Source organism: Lepus europaeus, chromosome 4 (genome assembly GCF_033115175.1).
Source record: "Lepus europaeus isolate LE1 chromosome 4, mLepTim1.pri, whole genome shotgun sequence".
In the NCBI taxonomy this organism is placed as follows: domain Eukaryota; kingdom Metazoa; phylum Chordata; class Mammalia; order Lagomorpha; family Leporidae; genus Lepus; species Lepus europaeus.
This window is the reverse complement of record NC_084830.1, coordinates 132776163-132797842: the sequence shown is the minus strand read 5'-3', so window position 1 is coordinate 132797842 and position 21680 is coordinate 132776163. Positions and strand designations below refer to the sequence as shown.

Below are 21680 nucleotides of genomic sequence, written 5' to 3'. Positions count from 1 at the left end.
AATCACAACAGCTGGGGCCCAGAACCACTGGGCCACTGCCACCCCTGGGTGCTGTGGCTGGGTTCAGAGAGCCAAGGATATCAGATCCACCAACCCTGGGTAAAGATGACCACTGGCACACAACCTCTGAGGGGCCAAGGTTTGGCTTCTCATGGCCAGTGTGACCTGATCCTTCAGAGCCTTGATGTTCTTGCCTATAAAATGGGCACAATGGTAGCATCTTCAAAACGCTGGGAGAGGGTTATGTGAGAACATGTCGGCACACAGGTCTCGCTGTTAGTGTTATCAAATGGACGAAGCAAGCCTCCTCTTTTTCTCTGGCTGTCTCTTCCAAGCAGAGGCCAACCCTGAAAAGTTTCTGAGATAACCACAACCTTCCTAAGACACAGCTGCGCATCTCTTCCATTAAGGAGCCCAGGAGACACAGAGAACTGCTTTCTGCTTCCCTGCAAATGATCCGTGTGGGCCTTGGGGCCCTTGCTTTCATCACTCCGCAGCAGTTTCTCCTATGATTTCTAGGAAACCAGTAAGACGTCGGATCCCCTCAAGACCTACGTTTTTATGATCTAAAGCCGGGAGTTCTGCAGACTTGCTTCTGATGTCTGGCTTCTGAGGAAGGCTGCCTTAGGGCTTTTCTCCATGACAGTGGCTGTCACATGGCTTGGATTAATTTTCAGAAGAGAACCAGCACTGCTGTCCCACCAAATGGTCCAAACTGTGAACCTCTTCTTCCAAGATGCCTTGTCTGAGTCCCCGGAATGTCAGGCCTGTTGCCCATTTTACAGCACCTTTTCATTGCTCCTTGCTTGTCTGTTTTCCCCCCTAGTTTTCCCACAAACTACACTGTGAGGCTCTGTCATTAGCAGAGTACTTACGACAGAGCCTTGCACATACAGAGAGCCCGAGCCACACACACATGGGATGCAGACCCAAACCCCCGCAGAAAGCCCTGTCACTACCTGCGCAATGATATCTCCGTTCTCAGCGTGGACTTGAGCAATGGCCCCCAGCTCTCCCAGGCAGGTGAAGATCTCATAGAGCTGAAAGAGAAGTGAGTCTCTGTCATGTGAGCACACCACTGGGAGCAGCCCCATGTATAGGCCCATTCTAGAGCCAGAGTGGAAACTACGGGATCAACCAGGAAACAAAGTGACCAGGGCAGCTACGAAGACCAAAATATGCACAGTCAGAGAGGAGGGTGAGCCCAGAGGAACTCTGTCTCCAGGAAGACCCCACCTAGACTGCCAGGCAGACAGGGTGAAAACCTAATCAAGTACCACCAACTCCTCCCCGCTGGCTCTAGCACACATTTCAATGGAAGGATTTCCCTCCAAGCTGAGAGACACAGCTTGGGAATCCTTCTCGATGAGTGTCCCAGAAAGCTGGGAATGCCCAGCCAGAAGCTACACAAAAGGTGAGACCCTCATCTCGTCATCAGGAGGCACGGAAAAGTTTCTTCTGTTTCCTCTGAAAACTCGCGATTTCTCTACAACAGACACCTGTGTGGGTCTCGCAGGGCCTCAGAGGCACACACTGCTCCAAAAGGCAGAGGCACTCCTGCTCCTGTAAGGCAGAGAACCTCACCCTTTCAGTGAGCTCCCAGAGCTCTGCGTTGTTCAGCAGGCGGAGATGCAGCCCTGCCCTTCCTCTTACCCATCTGAGAAAGCTGCTGCCGGTGGCGATTCCAGCTCCATGCCTGCCCTGCTAACAGCATGCTGCCCATTACCTTATTTAAAAGCTAGCACGGACAGCAGGGCTTCAAGAAGAACTCTGGCCCAGTGGTCTCCCGCAGTGACCACAGGGACTCATGTGACAACGGCCAAGGTCTTCAACAATAGGAAACCCATCCAGGACCCCAAACCACACAACAAGCGGGTCGTTACCTCTGTGTTGGACACTTGATACAAATCCTTATAGGCCATGTAAACCATGAAGGAGTTAACCCCTGCAAAAGAGGCACGAGAGAGACAGCATTATTCTGACCACCCTCCATCATTTGTCCGACTCTCATGCCCGACGTATCACCACGGCTCCTGTTCAACACAAAAGCGGTACTTCACATTTTCCAAGGTCATTTTCCTATTCCCCACTCCACCCTGTAAAATCAACAATTCCTAAGTGATGTCACAGTAGAATGGTCTCTCCATACGCACCTCTTTCTCACACCCCTCTGCACCATCTCCTAGCAGTAAGTGCAAGGGTTATAAGGAAAGATATTTAATTTTCATCCAAAATAAACTACTAATATACTGACTTACAGAAATACAAGCAGGACTGGGGAACAGAAAATCATTTTGGGGAAAGGATAATTTTGGTCTGCAACCATTGGGGCCATCTCAGCCCTTTCGGCTCCAGGCCAAAAGTGGGTTATAATTTGAGAACTTCCTTGCCCAGAGTGGTTCAACTCGGGACAGTTCTTTCCAACGCTACCATCCCCAAAGGTCTCTGCTTCATCCCTGGAAGGACCAAGGCCCTTTGGTGCAGTGGGCATGAAGGCCATTCAGTCTCCTATTCCGGTGACAAGCCCAGAGTAAAAGGAAGTAGCAACAAGGGAGGAGCTCATGTCACATTCTGTGTAGGCAGGGCCTGTGGGCTAAGGACAGGCATAGAAACAAAAACTCACGCTCTTAGGGGTCATCCTTCTGTCCCCAATCCAGGGCACACACTCCCGGGGAGCTCCTGGCATCTGTGTCTAGACACAACTGATAATGCTTCCATTACTTAACGCTTCTGTAGTCCCCTGGCTGCCCTTCTGTGCTAAGCACATTCCAGGCGTGCGTGCGTGCGTGCGTGCATGGGAGTGGGGGTCAAAACACAGAAGGAAGCAGAGAACAGAGAATCTAAGACAACAATGGGAACCTAAATCACGCACTCACTGAAAGTACACACACATGGACAGACACAAGAGGAGTGGTATTCTCTCACTCCAAACTCCTATCCTGAGTGCCGACACATCCTTGCTCCCAGAAATGTTGTCTTAGCCTTTTCTAAGAATGCCATGGTTATACAGTGGCAATGGTTTAATCCCTGGAGTAAAATGTTAGGTATATATATATATATATATATATATATATATATATAGTACCTAATCACATATATAATAGCCCCGTGACCTTACATAAGATAATCTCTCTTGACCTTAGTTTCTTTCTCTGTAAAATGGGCATTACTGCATAGAGGTAAAGAAGATAGACTACAGACAGCTGTAACATGATGATCCTGCACTACTTGTTCTGAGACTCAGTTTCTCCATCTGCAAAGTGGAAAGAACAATTCTCTTCTCGTAGGACCCTGTAAGGAGTACGTAAGATTGCCTACTGGAGCGCAGCAGTACACGTGCATCTAGCACTTGTGCTCAAGGGGCCGGGCTCCAAGCAGAGCCTGAGGGGGTGGGCGGTGGGAGGGGGGGCTCACCTTTGTCCTTGATGAGGCTCTGCACTTCCTGCTTGACACTGTCGTTCCAGTGGGTGATGTCCACGTGCAAGGCATAGTCGCAGCAGCTCTTCGCGTCAGCCCACTCACGCCACTTGTCATAGGCCTCGGTCAGGCTGGACTCAGGCTCAGGCACCACGTGGTCAACTGAACAAGAGAAGCCCCAGACGGGTGGCTCACTGGACAGGTCTGCTCCTGTCTGCCCAGCCCGTCTCTACTTGCTTAGCTACAACTGCACACGGCTACTTCCTGAGCATGGAGTTAACCTTAGAATATGTTCCATGGTAGTTTCTGGCTACGGAGGATTTAAATTTCACTGAGTTACGGGATTTGGGGCAAATAATTTGCATGTCTAAACATCCGTTTTCTCTCCTTAAAATGAGTGCCAAGCTAGGTTGCAGACAATGTGTCCAACGGGTGCCTTCCTTCTGAATTTGTTAGAAGATTAATTGGCAAAATGTATATGAAGTGTTCTTCAACTAGTGCCTGACACATAGTAAATGTTAGCCATCAACAAATGTCTACTACACACCATTATGACTAGTGCTATGGGGAGTCCCAGCGGGTACCAGTCAGACTGCCATCGAGGGTGGAAGGAGCAGTTTTACAATGAAGTCAGGTACAAGACACTGAAGCCCTCCTGATGACTGCTTTGGGAAACAGTTGCCACCGACATTAACGGACGTAACACTAGGCCTGTAGTTCGTATTTCCACATAAACTCTGTTAAGAATCTGGTTTCTTTGAGGCCCAAACCTACCTACTCTGTCATGTGCAATCACGGGATTGTAAGTATTTTTTAAAACAATGACATCAACATTTGGTGAAAATAAGGCACAAGTTATACTCTCGAAGAGGATCAAAGACAAAGTAAGCAGCTAAGGCAAAAGTGAATTGAACTTTGCTGAGAACAATTTCAAAATATGAGGGTATTTCAAAAAGCCTGTGGAAAATGTAATCACAGTATGTATATTTGGGTACAAAAACTTTTTGAAATCTTCAAGAAGTTCATGCAAGAGTGCCCTTCTCAGGGCTAAATTACTTGTGTGACCACCCTCACAAGAAGGCCAAGAGTAACCTTGGTTTCCTTTGTCCTGTTGTTCACTGGCACACTGTAGGGTCTCAGTATTTGTTAAACAAATGGGTGGTGGAAAAGACAGACCCGAGAAGCCTTAGCATGGCCTATTCTTTACTTCCTGTAGAAATCTCAGAGAAACATTCAGATAATGAGATGATAATTACTTTCAATGGTTTGCAGAAATTACATAACTAAGCAGATGGCCGATCTGCTTCATTTTTACAGATCTATGGCTGCTTAAATATAAATTAAAATCAGATGAAAAAAATCATGAAAAATGTGTATTATGAAGAAAGTAGCCATAGATTTAAAAAATGTCTGCACCAACATAAGCATATCTTTTAATTCCATTGTGCTATGAACATTTACACATATGAAACACTGGGCATTTTCCATACCTTAACTCAATAATTATTCTCAGACTTAAGAATTCTTCCTAGGGAAATAAGCATGGTTGCATGCAAAATTTTGGTCCTAATGTATACCAGTGAACGACCTGAAACAATTGGAGTCTTCAACAACAGGGAAGCTTGCCTGAATACATAAATCCTGACGCCCTCATAAAACAGATGACTGGGCAGCCATTTTAAATGTGGTGGCAAAATAAAAATATGTGAATGGAAAGATATGCATGACATATTACTTACAGACAATGGAAGGTGAAGACACAGTACATATGTTATGACACTACTTTTGTTCAATAGGAAAAAAAACACATCTAGATTACAGGAGGGCACTTCAAAAAGTTCATGGAAATGCAATTCAAAGACCAGTTTCTCTTGGTACAAAAAAAATAATTTGAGATCCTTGGATAGTTTTTTCATAGTTCACACTTCTCATAAACTTTTTGAAGATGCCTCCTTATGTATAAATTTCAAATGTTTTCTTGCATCAAAATTTTTCTTTTAATTCTATTTTCCATGGGTTTTGAAGTAACTTGGTACAGCTACATTTTTTAAAAAGCCTTATTTATTTATTTATTTATTTGAGAGGTAAGGTTACAGAGAGGCAGAGAGAGAGAGAGATACTCCATCAGCTGGTTCACTTCCCAAATGGCTGCAATGGCTGGAGCTGTATTGATTCTAAGCCAGGACCCAGGAGCCTCCTTTGGGTCTCCCATGTGGGTGCAAGGGCTCAAGCACTTGGGCCATCCTCCACTGCTTTCCCAAGCACATTAGCAAGGATCTGCATCGGAAGTGGAGCAGCTGGTACAGGAACCAGCGCCCATATGGGTGGCGGCTTTATCCATTATGCCACAATGCTGGCCCCAGTAGAGCTAAATTTTAACAGTAATGTGGGAGTATGATTGCTTTTTTGCTTGCATACCTAGGGTTTCCAAATGACCCACAAAGGACACAAAATGCTTTTGTGGTACCCTGTATGCTTTTCTCTTCCATCACATGGAACTCTGACTTTCCTGGATCTTACTGCAGATCAAGCACAATGTGAATCTCCAGGATGCTACACAGTTCCAGCTTCTTGCCCAGATGGCACAAAGCCAAGGCAAGATCATCCATTTCCTTAGGCTCCTATCAAACAGGGCCCAAGTGCACTTATCGGAAATTAAACACATAGAGTTACATCACTAATGTCTGGAATGGCACCAGGGCTTTCGTGGGCAGATGGTGCTGAGAAGTCAGCTGGCTTCCCCTCTTCACCCAGAGAAAAGCTCTGGTCTCCCTGTATTGCACCTTTGATGGCCTCGATGAGACATTCCTGGGCTTTCACACCCGGCTACATAAAGCTGAATCCAGCTAGTGCTCCCATCCAAAGAAGCAAAGAGCAGTGGATAACTATCGGGTTCTGGCTGCTCCGTACTCTCCAGTGTATGTATAGGGCATTCAAATAAACAGTGCACTGGCTGACCAAGTTTGGGGCCAGGACTGGGATGGAAACCAATCCATGGAGATTCCTTTGGGACAGGAAGGACTTCCCTAATGCTATCTGTTTAGAAATCCAATGGCAGGCGACTTCCTAGGTTTCTTTAGAATGGCAATAGTTACCAGAAACAAAACAATAAATAAAGAACAATGGAAACCACTCCCACAGTTCACCTAATCTTAAAGATATGAATTGGTTAGAACCCAGCAGAGGCCCGAGAGCACTACAGGCCATGCAGGCCTGCTAATCCCCAGAGTACTGTACATCTGCAGGGTCCTTCTCCCAGGACACTCCTCAGCCCCACTCTCACTGCTCTGCTTCCACTCCCTCTTCCCTCACACTCAAGTCACAGTCCTGCAATCATTTTTTGCCCCCCAGCCACAGTTTTTAAGTTCACTTTCCCCAGTGACTACTGCAGAGAGGGTTCTTTCCAAATTCTCCACCCATCGCAGGAGCCAGCCCTGGCTGCTGGACAGGTGTGAGAGAATGGCTCCCTGGTGGCCCAGACCCCACGACTCTCCTCCATACGATCATGGTGAGTTGCCCACCTCCTTGGGCCAACTTTTTTTTTTTTTCTCAGTTCCCACCAGGCACAAAGTTTACAGACTGAAGAGAGGACAGTGTACAGGTTAGGCAGATGGTGCGGTGGTCACCACGTGCATTAGATGTGTGCCTCTGGGGAAGAGGAATGTAGAAAAGCCAGGACTCACTGATCATGGTGGTGCCACCGGCCAGGGCAGCCTTCGTGCCCTGGAAGAAGTCATCCACAGTGGTCATTCCCTTGTACGGCATCTGGAAGTGGGTGTGAACGTCAATGCCTCCCGGAATCACCATCTTCCCATTGGCTTCGATGGTCTTTACTCCTCCAGGGACAATCAGATTGTCTCCAATTTGTCTGGGGAGACAGTGGAACGACTGGTAATTCAAAAGGGAAATTCCTCCAAGACAAACACAGTAGTATAAGGATTTTAAACACTGTGACACACTGGCCAAGATAGTCTGTGTAAGGGACCCACAAACTTATCCATCTTTAAACAAAGATCCAGGTGGTACCTCAAAAAGTTCCTAGAAAATGAAATTAAAAGGCGAGTTTATTTTGGGGCAAAAACATTTGAAACCCATGCATAGTTTCTTCATAATATGTATTTTCTAAGAATTTCTTGAACGACTCTCATATTCACAGTCATCTGGTATACCATGTGGTGGGCCCATGCTTCCTTGGCTTTGTACTAAAACCCCAGTGGCTCAATGTGTAGAATATAATGTGTGTAATAAATATTTCTGAAAGAATAAATGTTCTCATTACTCTTTGACAGTGAGTTCTAACAGTGAAGAAGGCTCTAAAGAGTGTAAAATAACGAACCACTAGAGATGACTGCAAGAACAGGTGTGAGAACTGTCATCTACACAGCTTCTTCTGTGCTCCCACAAACAGACTTTGGGTCATTTCCCACCTCAGTCTTCACTGCTCTGATAATGTATCGGTCAAGTGTGATTTGCAAGGAGGAAGTCAAAGATGCAGATGCCCCGACACCAGCTACTTTTGTGTGATCCCAATCCACTCCTCCTCAGTAACAGATTCAAGCCAAGGGAGGTGCTTAGGACAACCGCCCCCAGACACACTCTGGCCAAGGAATGGACGGGGGCAGTCTCAGCCGAGGAATAAGCTCAGGAGACCCTCAAAGGCACAGCTACCAAGGACAGCATTTAGGTACCCCACTGCCTGTGCACATGTAGCTCCTTCCCCTTTGGTTCCCACCCAGCCCAGTTAACCTCAGTATCCGGGCAGTAAGAAGTCTACCACTGGCCTAAGTTCTGTAACTAAAACAAAGTATTGCTGACAACTGTATGAGGCCAACTTCACCACACCAGCACCGGGTCGTTACAGCACCACCATTCAAAACACGCTATGGAAAAACGCACCCTCCAATCCTAACTCCACTGTGGTGCAGACAACAGCCAGCTCTGTTCTTTCACTGCTCTTCCTACATGAAAAACAGAGAACAAAGGGCAGGAAGAACGGTTTGGTCTCTGTGCATTTGTGTATGTGCGTTTTCTCCCATTTTGACATCTGGCACAATACCAACCCTCAAAAAGAAATGCCTTCCCCCTTTCGTCCACTGTATGATCAAGATGACATTAATTCCTGAAGGTTCAGTTTCCAGCTCTCTGCCTTCGCAAGTTTCGATGAACAGGCAAGTGTAAGAATTCAGACTGTGCCCCTGCTCTGGATGGAGGCTATCTGGACTCACAATCTTGGCTCTGCCAGTTACAAGCTTAGGGCCAAGTTACTTAAACTCACCCTATGTCGACTCTTTTTCATCTGTACAATGTAATAAATATGCCTTCTCCATAAGGTTGTTGAGATTAAATGTTAATATGTCTTAAACCCAGGGAACAGTGTTAGTTAGGGACATTAGAAGTCAATCAGAAAGATTAGCTATTGTAATTAATAAGCAGCTCTCACTCTTCGGAATCATCCATTCTACTAATTGAATACTTGATACTGCTGTCACCTTGTAACGGTAGGTACCTGGCATACACACAGATATCTCCATTTCCCTAAACGCTTGTATGGTCACCAGAGGAACAGGGTGTGATGATGGGGCCTGAGTGACATCGACTGTAGCATCTGACCCAGCATCATCCAGTGCCTTAGACAATAGGCTTATACAGCAAACACGCCGTAAATTTTCAGACAGGCAAATGACTACGTAACAAAACTCTTATGTGCTAAGTACCGGATGAGCAAGATATGGTCCTTGCTCTCAAGTGGCTCCCAACAAGGTCAGAAGAATGTTTTCAGAACACACATGGGGGAAGCTGGATTAGACTTAGGGTCTGATACAGAAAATCCATCTACAGAAAACTGTATTTGAGCAAAGTTTTCCAAGATAAGTTAGAGCTCTCCTATAACCAGAATGTTAAACTAGCTAATGTAGTTGAACAATACAGAAATGAAACTGAATGAGGCCAGTTGTGGCTAATAGTATATGTGAGACAGAGTTGTCTTATGTAGTATCTTATCACTGTGCTGGTGTACCTTGCTTTACACGATAAACAATGGTGTGTAAGTCAAATCCTCTTTTCAAATTCACGGTGCAAGGAATCCACACACAAAATTACCTGGCTGTGCTGCTTACAGGCATCATCCACTAGCAAACCATTTTATAATGTAATTATAAATTCTACAGCCTGAATGAACCTATTTGGAAATCTTGCTAGAAATGCATGTCCTATCTCTGCATTGACCATAGAAATCCTATCCTTTTGTCAAGAACTGGTTTAAACACCCTCTCCACCCCCAGACCTCATCTCTAAATGTATTTCTTTTGTGTATACTTCTAAATCACTTTTCTCGATTTCAAGTCCCTTGCTTTGTGTTATACAAAGCTGTACATTTTTACAACGCTGTAAATTGTACCCATTGTTCAGTACCCTTAAAGATGGTGGTCACCTATGTTTCCAAAAAAATTATTTATTTGTCTCCTTGTTTGAAAGGCAGAACAACAGAAAGAGAGGGTGGGGAGAGATAGAGAGAGAATCTTCCAATTGCTGGTTCACTCCTTAAATGGCTGCAATGGCTAGGACTGGGCCAGGCTGAAGCCAGGAGCCTAGAACTCCATTCTGGTCTCCCACATGAAGGCAGAGGTCCAAGTACTTGGGCCATCTTCCCCTGCCTTTCCAGGTGCATTAGCAGAAATGCTGGGTCAGAAGCTGAGTAGCAGTCACATGTGATACCAGTGCCACAGTGGTAGCTTAACCCATGCACCACAAAGCCAGCCCTAGTGGGCACATCTTCTCCTTCTACCATAATCCATAGAAACCCCATCAGTGTAGCTCACCCAATAAGGCCTTAGGCACAATTCTGTTGAATGAAACAATCAACTGATTTAATTCAGATTTTTCACTTCACCCATGTAATTCAAGCTTCTTTTGAAGTCTCTAATGAAAATTGGAAGTATAAAAAGACAAAAAGAAGGAATCTGCATACGTACTTTATCAAGCCATCTTCCATGTAGATATCAGCATAAAAGGACTGATCATCGTTGACGATCCTGCCTCCCTTGATAAGGAGACGATCACTCTGGAAAACAAGGAAGACACCAGTCGTTCTCACAGTTACAGTTTCAGAGAAGGGCGGTCTGTTGAGGTTTGCCCAAGCCACAATTTTAGTGAGCTAACAGGAACACATTTGCAAATGACATCTCTGTGCCCAGCGCACTCTCTAGCTAAACTGGGTACATCTGTTGGAGATCCAGTTTTCTTGTTTCCCCCTAATTCAAATGATTCCAGGGTTTCACCTCTTGTTTCTGCAACTTATCCACAGCCACTCAGAAACAAAGCTGCTTGAGTAAGCAAGATATTCTTTATAATGATCGTTTCCGGTCAGTAAGCACTAGACATCTAAAGTGAGATAACGTCTACTTCAGTGCCTGGTACACTGTCTGATTTTCTGCTGACACCCAGTGATGATTCTTGAAAGTAGAACTTAGGATGAGGCATACAGTAAGACAGGCTTTTAAAAGGCCATGAAGACATAGCCATGTTACGTTTAAAATTCAGGATACTTACAGACGTATGCAGACCTGCACATACACTTGTGAAATTTATGCAGGTAAAGGCAAAAGGTTTGTGGAAAATGGAATGAAGAGATGCTTCTTTGAGTACAAAAATTTAAAAATCCATGTAGTTGCTCCAAAATCCACAATTCTATGAATTTCTCGAATACCTCTCATATGCATCAATTTCAAACTACTTTACACCAAAATAAATTTATTATTTCATTTCATTTTCCCTGATCTTTAAAGAAATACCATTGTATAGGAAAAACACTAGATGGGGAAAAAAAAGGTAAAATATATTCAGTATTTACTCAGGGTGAAGAAATGTAGGATTTATATGTGCCTCATTATACTCAGTGCTTCTTACATTTTCCAAGTGTATTTCTTTTCTGCTTTAATTATGAGAGAGATAAAGCCTTTTTAAAAATTATAACTTAGGTAAAATTTGAAAGTGATTCAACTACAACGAATGCAAACATACTCCAAGGCAAATAACAAAATAAATGCATAATTTATATGTAAGTCAGTGTAACAAATCAGTGTCCGCGCTAGAGACCACAGAGTTCATTAAATCAATGGGGCTCAGGTTGGAGCTTTATTGGATTCATGGGAGAGAAAATGATTTACAGGAGCCTGTGACTCCCAGGAGCCTGACACCATAGACCTACAGCATGAATAGCAAGTGGTAGGCTGGCTTTTGGGAAGAACTGAGACTACAGAATCCACTCTGTCCATCCATCCATCTGTCCGTCCATCCATCCTCCATCCATCCATCCTCCATCCATCCATCCTCCATCCATCTATCCACTCCCTGAGCAAATAAGTAGGGTAACAAGTGTGAGTGAGGCACGCCAGGTCATTCCTTTTATGGAATTTAAAGGGAAGTCTGGCAATAAAGAAATAAAGAAAATCAACAAAACAAATAAAGCAATGTAAAAGTGTTCAAGATATAGAGGAGTTGGGCTCTTTAAAACGGGACGGGAAAGGGTCTTCTCAGGGAAAGTATTTTAAACTGTAGAGGCCAGTGGAGGTAGAAACTCCTGCAGGCAGGAACAACTGCGGGCACAGAAGGCCTGGGGCGGGGCTCAGTTTTGCTTCTGAAGTAGTGTGAGATGTGGAGTCGGAGTGGAGTTGGTAGGCGTTCAGGTTTGCATGACAGTACACTGACACACAGGGGAGGATGCAACACAGGAGTGAAGGCAGTTCCGGATCGTGCTGCTCAGGGCATGTTCCGCAGGGTCACCTGACCTTGGAGATCAGGGTCATGTATCAAGGAGTCAAGGGCAGAAAGCGCCCATGGGGGCTAACACGACCATCATTCCCTTGACGCTGCGTCTCTGGACCCTGTCTGCGAACATTGGCTTTCCTAGAGGTTACAGGTTTCACAGAGAAGGAAGGCCCACAGACAAGCCACTGTCTGTCTTCAGAAATGAAATGTGGGAATAGGGCTAGAAAACCAGAGACGAAGGTGGGGTCTCCAGTGGGATGTAGACAATTGCCACTTAGCTTCTCTTGCTTCCAAGATATTGCGTGAGAATAGGAAATTTCATCATGCCATATTATCAGGGGAGAGGATTTTGAAAAGATACAGATCTAAGAGGTGTTTACAAAACACCTATGTATGTGGCAATGAGGATTTGCTATTGAGGTCAAATATAAACTCCTGCCACGCCTGATCCACAAGCCCTAGATAGCTGGTGTGGGTCAGTCAGTCTGCCCTTGACTCTATCACGTATCACCTGTATTTTATACAGTGGGGACACTAAGAAACATGTAGTTCTCGACACCTGTCAGGTTCTCTGGCCACCAAGCCTTTGCAACAATGTTCTCTCAGTCTTATGTGCTGGTCTGGCATGTAGCAACATCTTCTCCTTTGCCAAGTGAACAATTAAAGGGCTTCTCCCTCAGGATGCATCCCTAGACTGTCCAGCCAATCTCACCTGCTCCCACCACGGCATAACATTCTACAATAGCTGACTTATTCAGTCCTCCCCTGACTACACCAGACTCCCTTAGTCTTGGAACGGCTGTCTTTTCCTCCTTGCGTCTTAGCTCTCAAAGCCCATCCTGGACAGCCACTGTACACTGGTCCAGTGAATCGGTAAAGGGCGTGACATGGAAGCTGTGACCGCAAGGCATCTGAGTCAGAAAATTACATCGAGTGGCCATAAAATTGGACTTCTGGGACGGGTTACACACAGTGGCTGGAGCAGGTGCTTGGGATGCCTGCATTCTACATAGGAGTGTTGGTCTGAGTCCTGGCTCCTCTACTTCTTTTTTTTCAATATTTATTTATTTATTTGAAAAGGCAGAGTTACTGAGAGAAAGGGAGAAAGATTTTCCATTCCCCAAACAGCCAAAACGGGTGGGGGCTAGCCCTGGTATAAGCCAGGTCCCTGGAACCATGTGGATCACTCATATGGGTGGCAGGGATCCAAGCACTTGGACCATCTTTTGCTGCTTTCCCAGGCACATTAGCAGGGAGCTGGATGGCAAGTGGAGCAGCTGGGACTTGAACCATCAGTCAGTCTGATACAGAATTTGGCATTGTAGCCAATGGCTTTACCCTCTGTGCCACAGGGTGGCCCTGGCTCCTCTACTTCTGATCCAGCTTCCTACTAACATATACGGGGAGCAGATCATGGCCCAAGTACTTGGTTCCTGCTACTTATATGGGAGACCTGGATGGGGTTCCTGACTCCTAGTTTCAGCTTGGCCCAGCCCTGCCTATTGTGAGCATTTGGGAAATGGACCAGTGAAAGGAAGTGTGCTCTCTCACTTGATTTCTCTCTCTGTCTCTGTCTCTCTCTATCTCTCTCTCTCTCTCCCCTCTTCTCCCTCCCTCCCTCTGTGTGTGTGTGTCCTCCTATCACTCTACCTTTCAAAGAAACAAATACATAAATAAAACTTAAAAAATAAAAAAAAATTGGCTTTTCAGGGGGAAAAAAGAAACACTGTTGTACAGTTCTAACAGGACAGTGAAGTTATCTAAGGCAGTCCTCAGGGGGTGCTTCTCAACTAGTGTGCATGTTAGGAAAATACAGTCCCAATCCCTGCTTTAGGCCACCAAATCTGCATGACTAGGTTCTCTGGAGGACGAATGCAGCCATCAGCCAGCCCAACAACCGGTCACAGAACCGGCACAGGAAACGACTGCTCTATGCAAAGTTCTGGGTATCTAGGAAGACAACAGCACATCTCAGACAGGAGCTTCATAATTTTATAATCTTGGTAAGTGCAAGAATTCCCTCTCATAGCTCCGAGTTTCTCTGATGTTCTTTATACTTCCAGCAAAGAGATTAACTACCCTGGGGTTTGGAAGGGGACCCGTTTCTGTCTGAACTGAAACCAGTTATGAAACATGATCAGCCTAAGAACATTCAAGCCTCAAACAGGGTGTGATCATCACTTCCTTCAACAAGCTACCAAATGTTGGCAAAGAGGCAAACGCTATCCCTGGCCCCACGTCCTTCAGGGAGACAGTAAGAGCTAGTCCAAGTGGGATTAACACTATGGAGATGGTGTCATTGGAAACTCTTCAAGTGGTAATTAAATAAACCTTCTGACTCTATGATCAGGAACCTAAGCAGAGTCCGAAGGCAAGTGATAGGCCTGATGTATGCTTCAGAGTGGCAGTAACAAGGCCTCTGTTCCATGGACTGGAAGCATTAATATTATTATTATTTCTTTCCATCATCAGAAATATAAAAAATCTGAATTCTCAGAGCTCAAACAAATATTTCCTCTGGATTCCTCAGCTTGCTACCCACCCCCACCAAAGCTACTTATCAACTCTTTCCATGAGTGCCGGATCGACTTCAAAGGGCAAGTATGCAGACCAGTCAGGAGACAAGGAGAGCAGGAAAGGCAATTCCTGAGCCTAGCTCCGAGGAATGAGCGTTGGGTAGGACACAGCGACTGACCGGTCCCAGGCTACACAAAGCCTAACTGTGCTGGACATAGAAAAGGCTTGCCTACAAACACATGGGCCAGCCTCATAGATGAACACCTGCTAGAGTCACAAAACAGCAAGATGAAGAAACCCCACTCCTGTGACTACACTGTCACCCTCAATGATGGGGGGAAGTCATTATGCTCCTGGCAGTTGACGCTGCTAAGCATCCATGAGCTGATACTCAAGAAGATAAAACTGGTCAGCTTTGAGCTAACCAGTCTTTCTCATTTAACCATATACCTATATACCATATGCCAGGGTGTGTGAGGGTAATCTAGAGGGTTCTGAAATGCAGAATGAGGCAAGCAGCCAGGGACCCTGCCTTAGGCCTCGCCGAGCTACCATGGGCTATGTCTGTCACCGTATTATAGCTGAGCAGGTGCCAAGCTCATCAGCTGGCAAGCCTGGATCCACGTAGGTTCTCCCATGACTGAGAGAATAAGATGGACCACATCCCTAGGTGTGAGACCTTGAGTTAAGACTTAACCCCTCAGAACCTCAGTTTTTTTCATTAGCCCAAAGTAGATATTATCACCTAACTTACCTCACACAGGGTGGCTGCCAGGAATGAGGGTGTGTGTGTGTGTGTGTGTACAGATATGTAATACTTAACCCCTAATAAACACTCCATTAGTAATGTTTCTAACACTTTGAATTTTTTAATAAAGCCTTAAAAAGCATGTTGCAGACAGACTATTGACTGCTTTTCGCAAGGGAAGATATATACGGGGCGATGAGTGGCTACTCCAAGTAGAGATGACTGGTTCCATGCAGAAGTAAACCCAGGTCTCCCACCTGCTGGTGCCACACTGAGCTCCTCTTGGTGACTGTACAAGTATACAGAAACCCTGTGAAATGTGGCTCTCTGTTGTGTACTGAATGTGGCTGTTTCATGCTGAAACTTTAGGAAACCAATAACTTTTAAAATCAGTGCATTACATCTGCCCCTTATGGCCTGGTCCTAATTCACAACACAGCGTAGTACAGGCCTATAAGTGTGACAAATGTCTAATCCTTTTTACCTTCTGTTGATGTGATCATGATAAGGAAAATCAACTATACAAAATTCAGAGTTTGTGAGAGAGGAGGAGAGAAAGAAAGGGACAAAGAACAGAATAAAGGAAGGGAGAGAAGAGGGAGAGCTGTGGGGAAGGGAAGACGCAGTAAATCATGTGACAAGGATGTTGCTAAAAATGACCGACTCAAACTAGAACGGGGATGGAAAGACAGAATCTTGAACGCAAGCCTGTGGGAGAGGTTGGTTCCATTTTAGGTTTCCCTCCCTAGGCTTCCACTTCAAGAGTGTAAATTACCACCTGCCAGTCTCCTGCGGGAACGAGAAGATGCCCACAGGAGAAACCTGAGTCCTTCATGGACCTCTTGCCAGCCAAGAAGATTGGCCTGAGCACAGGACGTGAGGCACATCTGTTCCATACTCTGCCGACCCTCCCGCTCTCAGAATCAAAGGTATAATCCCAGGAAGAGAAAAGAGGACACAAAATGGAGAGCGAGTTCCAGAATCAAACGCCTTGTTGCCTGCACTCCAACCACGGAGCACAGACTCTGACCCTCAGTGAGGAGTCAGCAGCCCTTTCAAATCCAGATGAAGACGCAGGTGGTTATTTCAAATCAACTCCCACTTGGGTAATTATTTCCGACTTTCCAAAAACACTCTCACTCTTAAAAATATTCCGGGAAGAACGGACTACACAGGTGAAATCTTGTTTTTCTTTCCAAAGCAGCATCATTTAGAGAGAGAAAACCAGGCTAGGGTAGTCCAGCTGCTTCAAGGTAAAATACAGGAAAAGATACAGGATAAGCTCTGAGTAGACCAGAGTTCTCCTTCTGGCTTTGCTGTTTGATATGCCTCCTTGGGTGGAAGACAAAGAGTGAATTCCAGTGTGGATGCTACCTGTGTTCAGACAAGGAGGTCCCCTCATCTGTGACAATGATAAAGGGGACAATGATAAGGATCACCAGGAGCACCATACGTAAAGAGCTGAACTCTGGTTGACCTGCTGTGTGCGCTCAGCACATATGAACCACCCTCATTTATTTTTTATTTCTCACCATTATAACCCGCCGCTGTAAAACTCCTCTCACAAGTAAGAAGAACTGAACTAACACTTTGTTCATCAAAACATAACAGGCCTTGCCATAAAGGGAGCCCTCAGCAACTGCTCAGCTGCTGCCACCAGCAGCCGGGCCCAGCCAAGGCCTCCCCTTTAAATCCACCCCCTCAGGTCACATTCCCACGGCCCCTCAGGTCACTCCTCCTCGGGATGTAAGGCCGCTAGAGGAGACAGCAATCTGTTCGCCTCCAGCAGGCATGGGGAGTGGGTGGTGAGGTCCTGAAACCCCCTACACCCTGCTCCCCACCCAGCCGGGGAAAGTGAAAGGTTCCAGGGAAGACGTCTGTCTCAAGGAACAACACAGTTTCTCAGCCTGGAGTCTTTAATAATAATAATAATAATAATAATAATGTAAGAGTTCTTTACTGATACACTAACCATCTTTTTCTTTTATTATTATTATTTTATTTATTTGAAAGACAGCGTTACAGAAAGATGCAGAGACAGAGAGAAAGGTCTTCAATCTGCTGGTTCACTCCCAAAATGGCCACAATGGCCAGAGCTAGAGCTGTGCTGATCTGAAGCCAGGAGCCAGGTGCTTCCTCCGGGTCTCCCACACGGGAGCAGGGGCCCAAGCACGTGGGCCATCTTCTACTGCTTTCCCAGGCCACAGCAGAGAGCTGGATCGGAAGTGGAACAGCCAGGACTACAACCAGCGCCCATATGGGATGCTGGCCCTGCAGGCCAGGGCTTTAACCCAATGTGCCACAGCACCGGCCCCTTGGCCTGGAGTCTTTGTGGACATAGGGCAAGGTTTGAATGGCCAAGGATGGCTACTGCAAACTTTTAACTGCTACAGATGAGAATCTCAGAAATACTTCTTGTATTTCTCATCATACAAACCATATTTATGAGTACCAAGAGGTGCTGGATGGAGATGAGTTAGTGGCACTCCCTTTGAAACACAACCCGCAAAGAAGACTGTTTGCACTTTGTTCTGTCCAGTTTGGTCCTAGAGGGGCAAGAGGACACAGTGGCCAAGGGCGGAAAGGACCAGGGCAGAGCGACTGCTCAGTCTTCTCAATTGGAACATCAAAGCCAGCTGTACGCATTCCCCGCCCCAGAAGCTCATGTGAAGTGCTTAAGGCTGTAATTATCACCGGGCCTGACAAGTGAGAGGCCTGCCATGGGTCAGAGCAGACAGGAATGAACTGTGGATGGCACCTTAATCCCAGCCCCTGATAACCGTCTCGCAATTGTTGACAGGGTCCCAGACACGGATAAGCCCAAGTGGACAGCCGAGCCAGAAGCATGATGATGGGCGTCAGGGGGAACAGCCCAGCACTGGACAAGAAAAACCACAGAGCCACTCCCTTCTTGAGCAGGGAGGTCAGCTAGATCAGTGCAGCCCAAAACTCCATCACTTGCACCCTATTTTCCTGGTATCAGACAAATCCCGGTTATTCTTAAATAAATGCAACTAGAAACCAAGCAATATTTTATGCCTATAAATTCCAAGCCAGTTAGCACTTGCCAAAAAGACAGTAAAGCTCAGAACGAATACAATAAAAATACCATGAATTTTTGACTCTCTTCTGTTGCCTTCAAAAGGGTTCTAAGGGATGAGCTCCAATCTACTATGTTTTTTAGAGGAAGAGCACCAAGCATCAAGGGAAGTACTAGTGAGGTCTGGCAACACCCGAGACTTCTTCCTTGATCTACTCAAAATATTTGAAAAAGAATTAGGCAATAAAAATTCTCATTATATGACTCAACATTATTCAATGCCGTCTTCTAGGATCAGCTAAAATGATCTAACGAAGCTGCAGCTGTTGAAGCATGGGCCAGCATGGGACTGCCTGAAGCAAGAGTAAGGCCCTATGTAGAGGGGCAGGGACCTCCCAGATAAGGGGCAGCACAGCAGAGGGGGAAGCCTAGGGCCAGAAGGCAGGGTGGGGAGGCGGCAGGTGTGGGAACAAATTCGCTGTATCAGAAAATACTGTATGAGGATAACACAGATGTGGCACGTCTTTAGTTGAGTTTTTCGTTGGAAGAAATGGAAAAGTTGCTGCTTAGGTCGGAAACCACCACTAACAGCAGTTTGCAGAGCTACCCAGAACTTGCAGGGAGCAGTCGACGAAGTGGGAAACCAGGGCTGCATTAGCACGTCTGCCACTAGATCCATGTCTGGGCCCAGCTTCCTCGGATGAGTGGAACTGCATCTCCCTAAAAAGGACATTGGTGGGACAGGCATGGTGGTGCAGGAAGTCAAGCTGCTGCTCCGCATGCCTGCTTCACAGATGAGAGTGCCGGCTCAAGTCCCAGCTACTCTGCTTCCCACCCAGCTCCCTGCTCATACACCTGCGGGGCTCCTGCCACCCATGTGGGAGCTCTCAGGGGGAGTTCTCAGCTCCTGGGTTCAGCCTGGCTCAGCCCCAGGCTATTCCAGGCATCCGGGGAGTCAACCAGTGGACAGAATCAACCTCCCAATCTCTCTGTCTCCCTTTCAAGTACACGAAAATAAACAAAAAATGCTAAAAGGCCCATTTATATCTCTATTCAGAGATTCATACTTTATCGGGCTACTACTGTGAGAATTAATGTCATGACACAGAGTTAGAAACTTTCAAAAGACCCCTAAGTAGCACACATTACAAATCTGATGACACTGCTGGGCTACAACTCCTATTTCACTGCTCCTAATTAGACAGATGGACAACAAAAGTCAAATCCCAGTGTGGCACAAACGTGAGGTGGCTGTGATTATTCCACATAAGCTGCCTGAGGAGTACGGTGCTTAGGACCAGAATAGAAAGTTGAGTGTGGGGTACAGGAAAGGCAATGCTGTAGAGAGCTAATTCATGTCCAGCTTTGGTCTGGATTTCTAAGATAGTTTTGTGCTTCACTGCTGTTTTGCTTTGTTTCACACTGTTTCCTTTCAGACTTCAACTGCATGTGCAATGGGTGACAGCTCCCTGTATACAAGCAGACTAGAGAACGGGGGTCCAGCGTTCATCAGATAGGATCAAATGGGATCTTCTGCCCCATTAGCAACTGAGGCTTCTGCAAAAGTCAATGCCTATTCTAGCAGAACAGAATGCCTGAAATTTCAACCCAGGCCTTAATGCTAAGGATAAACAAGTTGAATAATTCATTCCTGAAACACATACTTGTGTAGCTACTGGCTATGGAGTTTTAGGTTAGGTGTATGGAGAAGCAAAGATGAAACATTAGGAAAAGGAAGCAGAGAATGCAAATAAGAATGTGAAGTAAAAAGACAAAGGGGGAAAACATTAGAAAAACAATCAGGGAGTGGGGGACAGGGAAGAGTGAGGAGGACAGGGACGAGCACTGAGGACTCTCAGGGCACTGAAACTACACAAAGAACACCGTAATGACAGATACATGACACTGTATGGCTGTGAGAACCACAGAACAGGGTGGCCTTGTCGTGTAGCGGGTTTAGTCACTGCCTGCATCTACAGCAATCCATATGGACACCAGTCCAAGTCTCGGCTGCTCCTCTTCCAATCTGGCTCCCTGCAAATGGCCTGGGAAAGGCAGCAGAGGATGGCACAAGTACCTGGGCCCCCAGCACCCATGTGGGAGACCTGGAAGAAGCTCCTGGCTTTGGCCCGGCACAGCCTTGGCTGTTGCGGCCATCTGGGGTACAAACCAATGGATGGAAGATTTCTCCCTCCCTCTCCCTCTCTTTGTAACTCTAATTTTCAAAATAAATAAATAAATAATAAAAGAAAAGAAAACTACAGAACAGTACAGCAAAAAGAGTGAGGTCTAATGTAACCTACAGGCTTTGATTAATAATGTATAAATATTGACTCATCAGTCGTAGTAAGTATATCAAACTATTACAAGGTATAAGTAACAGGGGTGGAGAGGCAGTGCAAAGGAGTATACTGGAGCTCTCTGTACAAGTTTTCTGCACATTTAAAACTTTTCTACAAATCAAAGCCATTAATGGGCAGAGAGAGAGAATGGGAAGAGGGAGTGGAGGAGAAGGAAAGGGAGAGAGAGATGAGGAGCAGAGGAGAAGAAGACATTTTCACCCCTTGGTTCATTCCCCAAGTGATTTCTGGGTTCACAGAGGCCTTGTCTGATGTGGGTATGGAGAAAAAGACTGATTTAGCCATACATGTATAGCCAAATGTAATTGCGATCACAGTAAGAGAAAATAATTCATAACTAACATTTACTAAAACTTAAGTGCCAAAACTGTTAGAAATCCAGTTAATCCTCAGTGCAATGCTAAGAATTAGCTGTTGTGATCATCCTTGTTGAGTTGATGAAAACACAGATGCTTACGGAGGGTGGCTCATGGTCCAACATCACACACACAGTCACTGGGAGAGCCCACGGTACCAACACAAGAAATGCATTTCAGTGGGAAATCATGGAGCCAGGGAAGCCCTGATGCTTGGAATACAGGAATGAGGAATGTGAGAAGCAGAGGTCAGGGGGGTTAACCCTTGTTCTTTGGGGGGCCGTGGAGCTTTAGAGGATTTTGAGATAATAAGTGAAATACAATGTCAGAGTCAAAAATAAAATTAAGCTGCCTGAATGGCCATGCTGGTGATAAAGGAAGGAAGAACAGCATTGGGAAGTAACAGCAGGTGCCAGGAGACAGACACACACATATACACATACACACACACACACCACAGCAAAACCTACAGTACT

General features: G+C 45.8%; 1 protein-coding gene across 2 annotated transcripts in view; it reads right to left on the bottom strand.

The window, feature by feature from the left end:
- DPYSL3 (dihydropyrimidinase like 3) overlaps positions 1-21680 on the bottom strand; it is a 118788-nt gene that overhangs the window by 18413 nt on the left and 78695 nt on the right. For both annotated transcript variants that reach the window (XM_062188885.1, XM_062188886.1), the window contains exons 2-6: positions 10389-10477; positions 7101-7285; positions 3415-3579; positions 1884-1945; positions 960-1040 (exon numbers count right to left, since the gene is read on the bottom strand). In XM_062188885.1, the coding sequence (XP_062044869.1) occupies positions 960-1040; positions 1884-1945; positions 3415-3579; positions 7101-7285; positions 10389-10477 (582 nt within the window). The remainder of the gene's footprint in view (positions 1-959; positions 1041-1883; positions 1946-3414; positions 3580-7100; positions 7286-10388; positions 10478-21680) is intronic.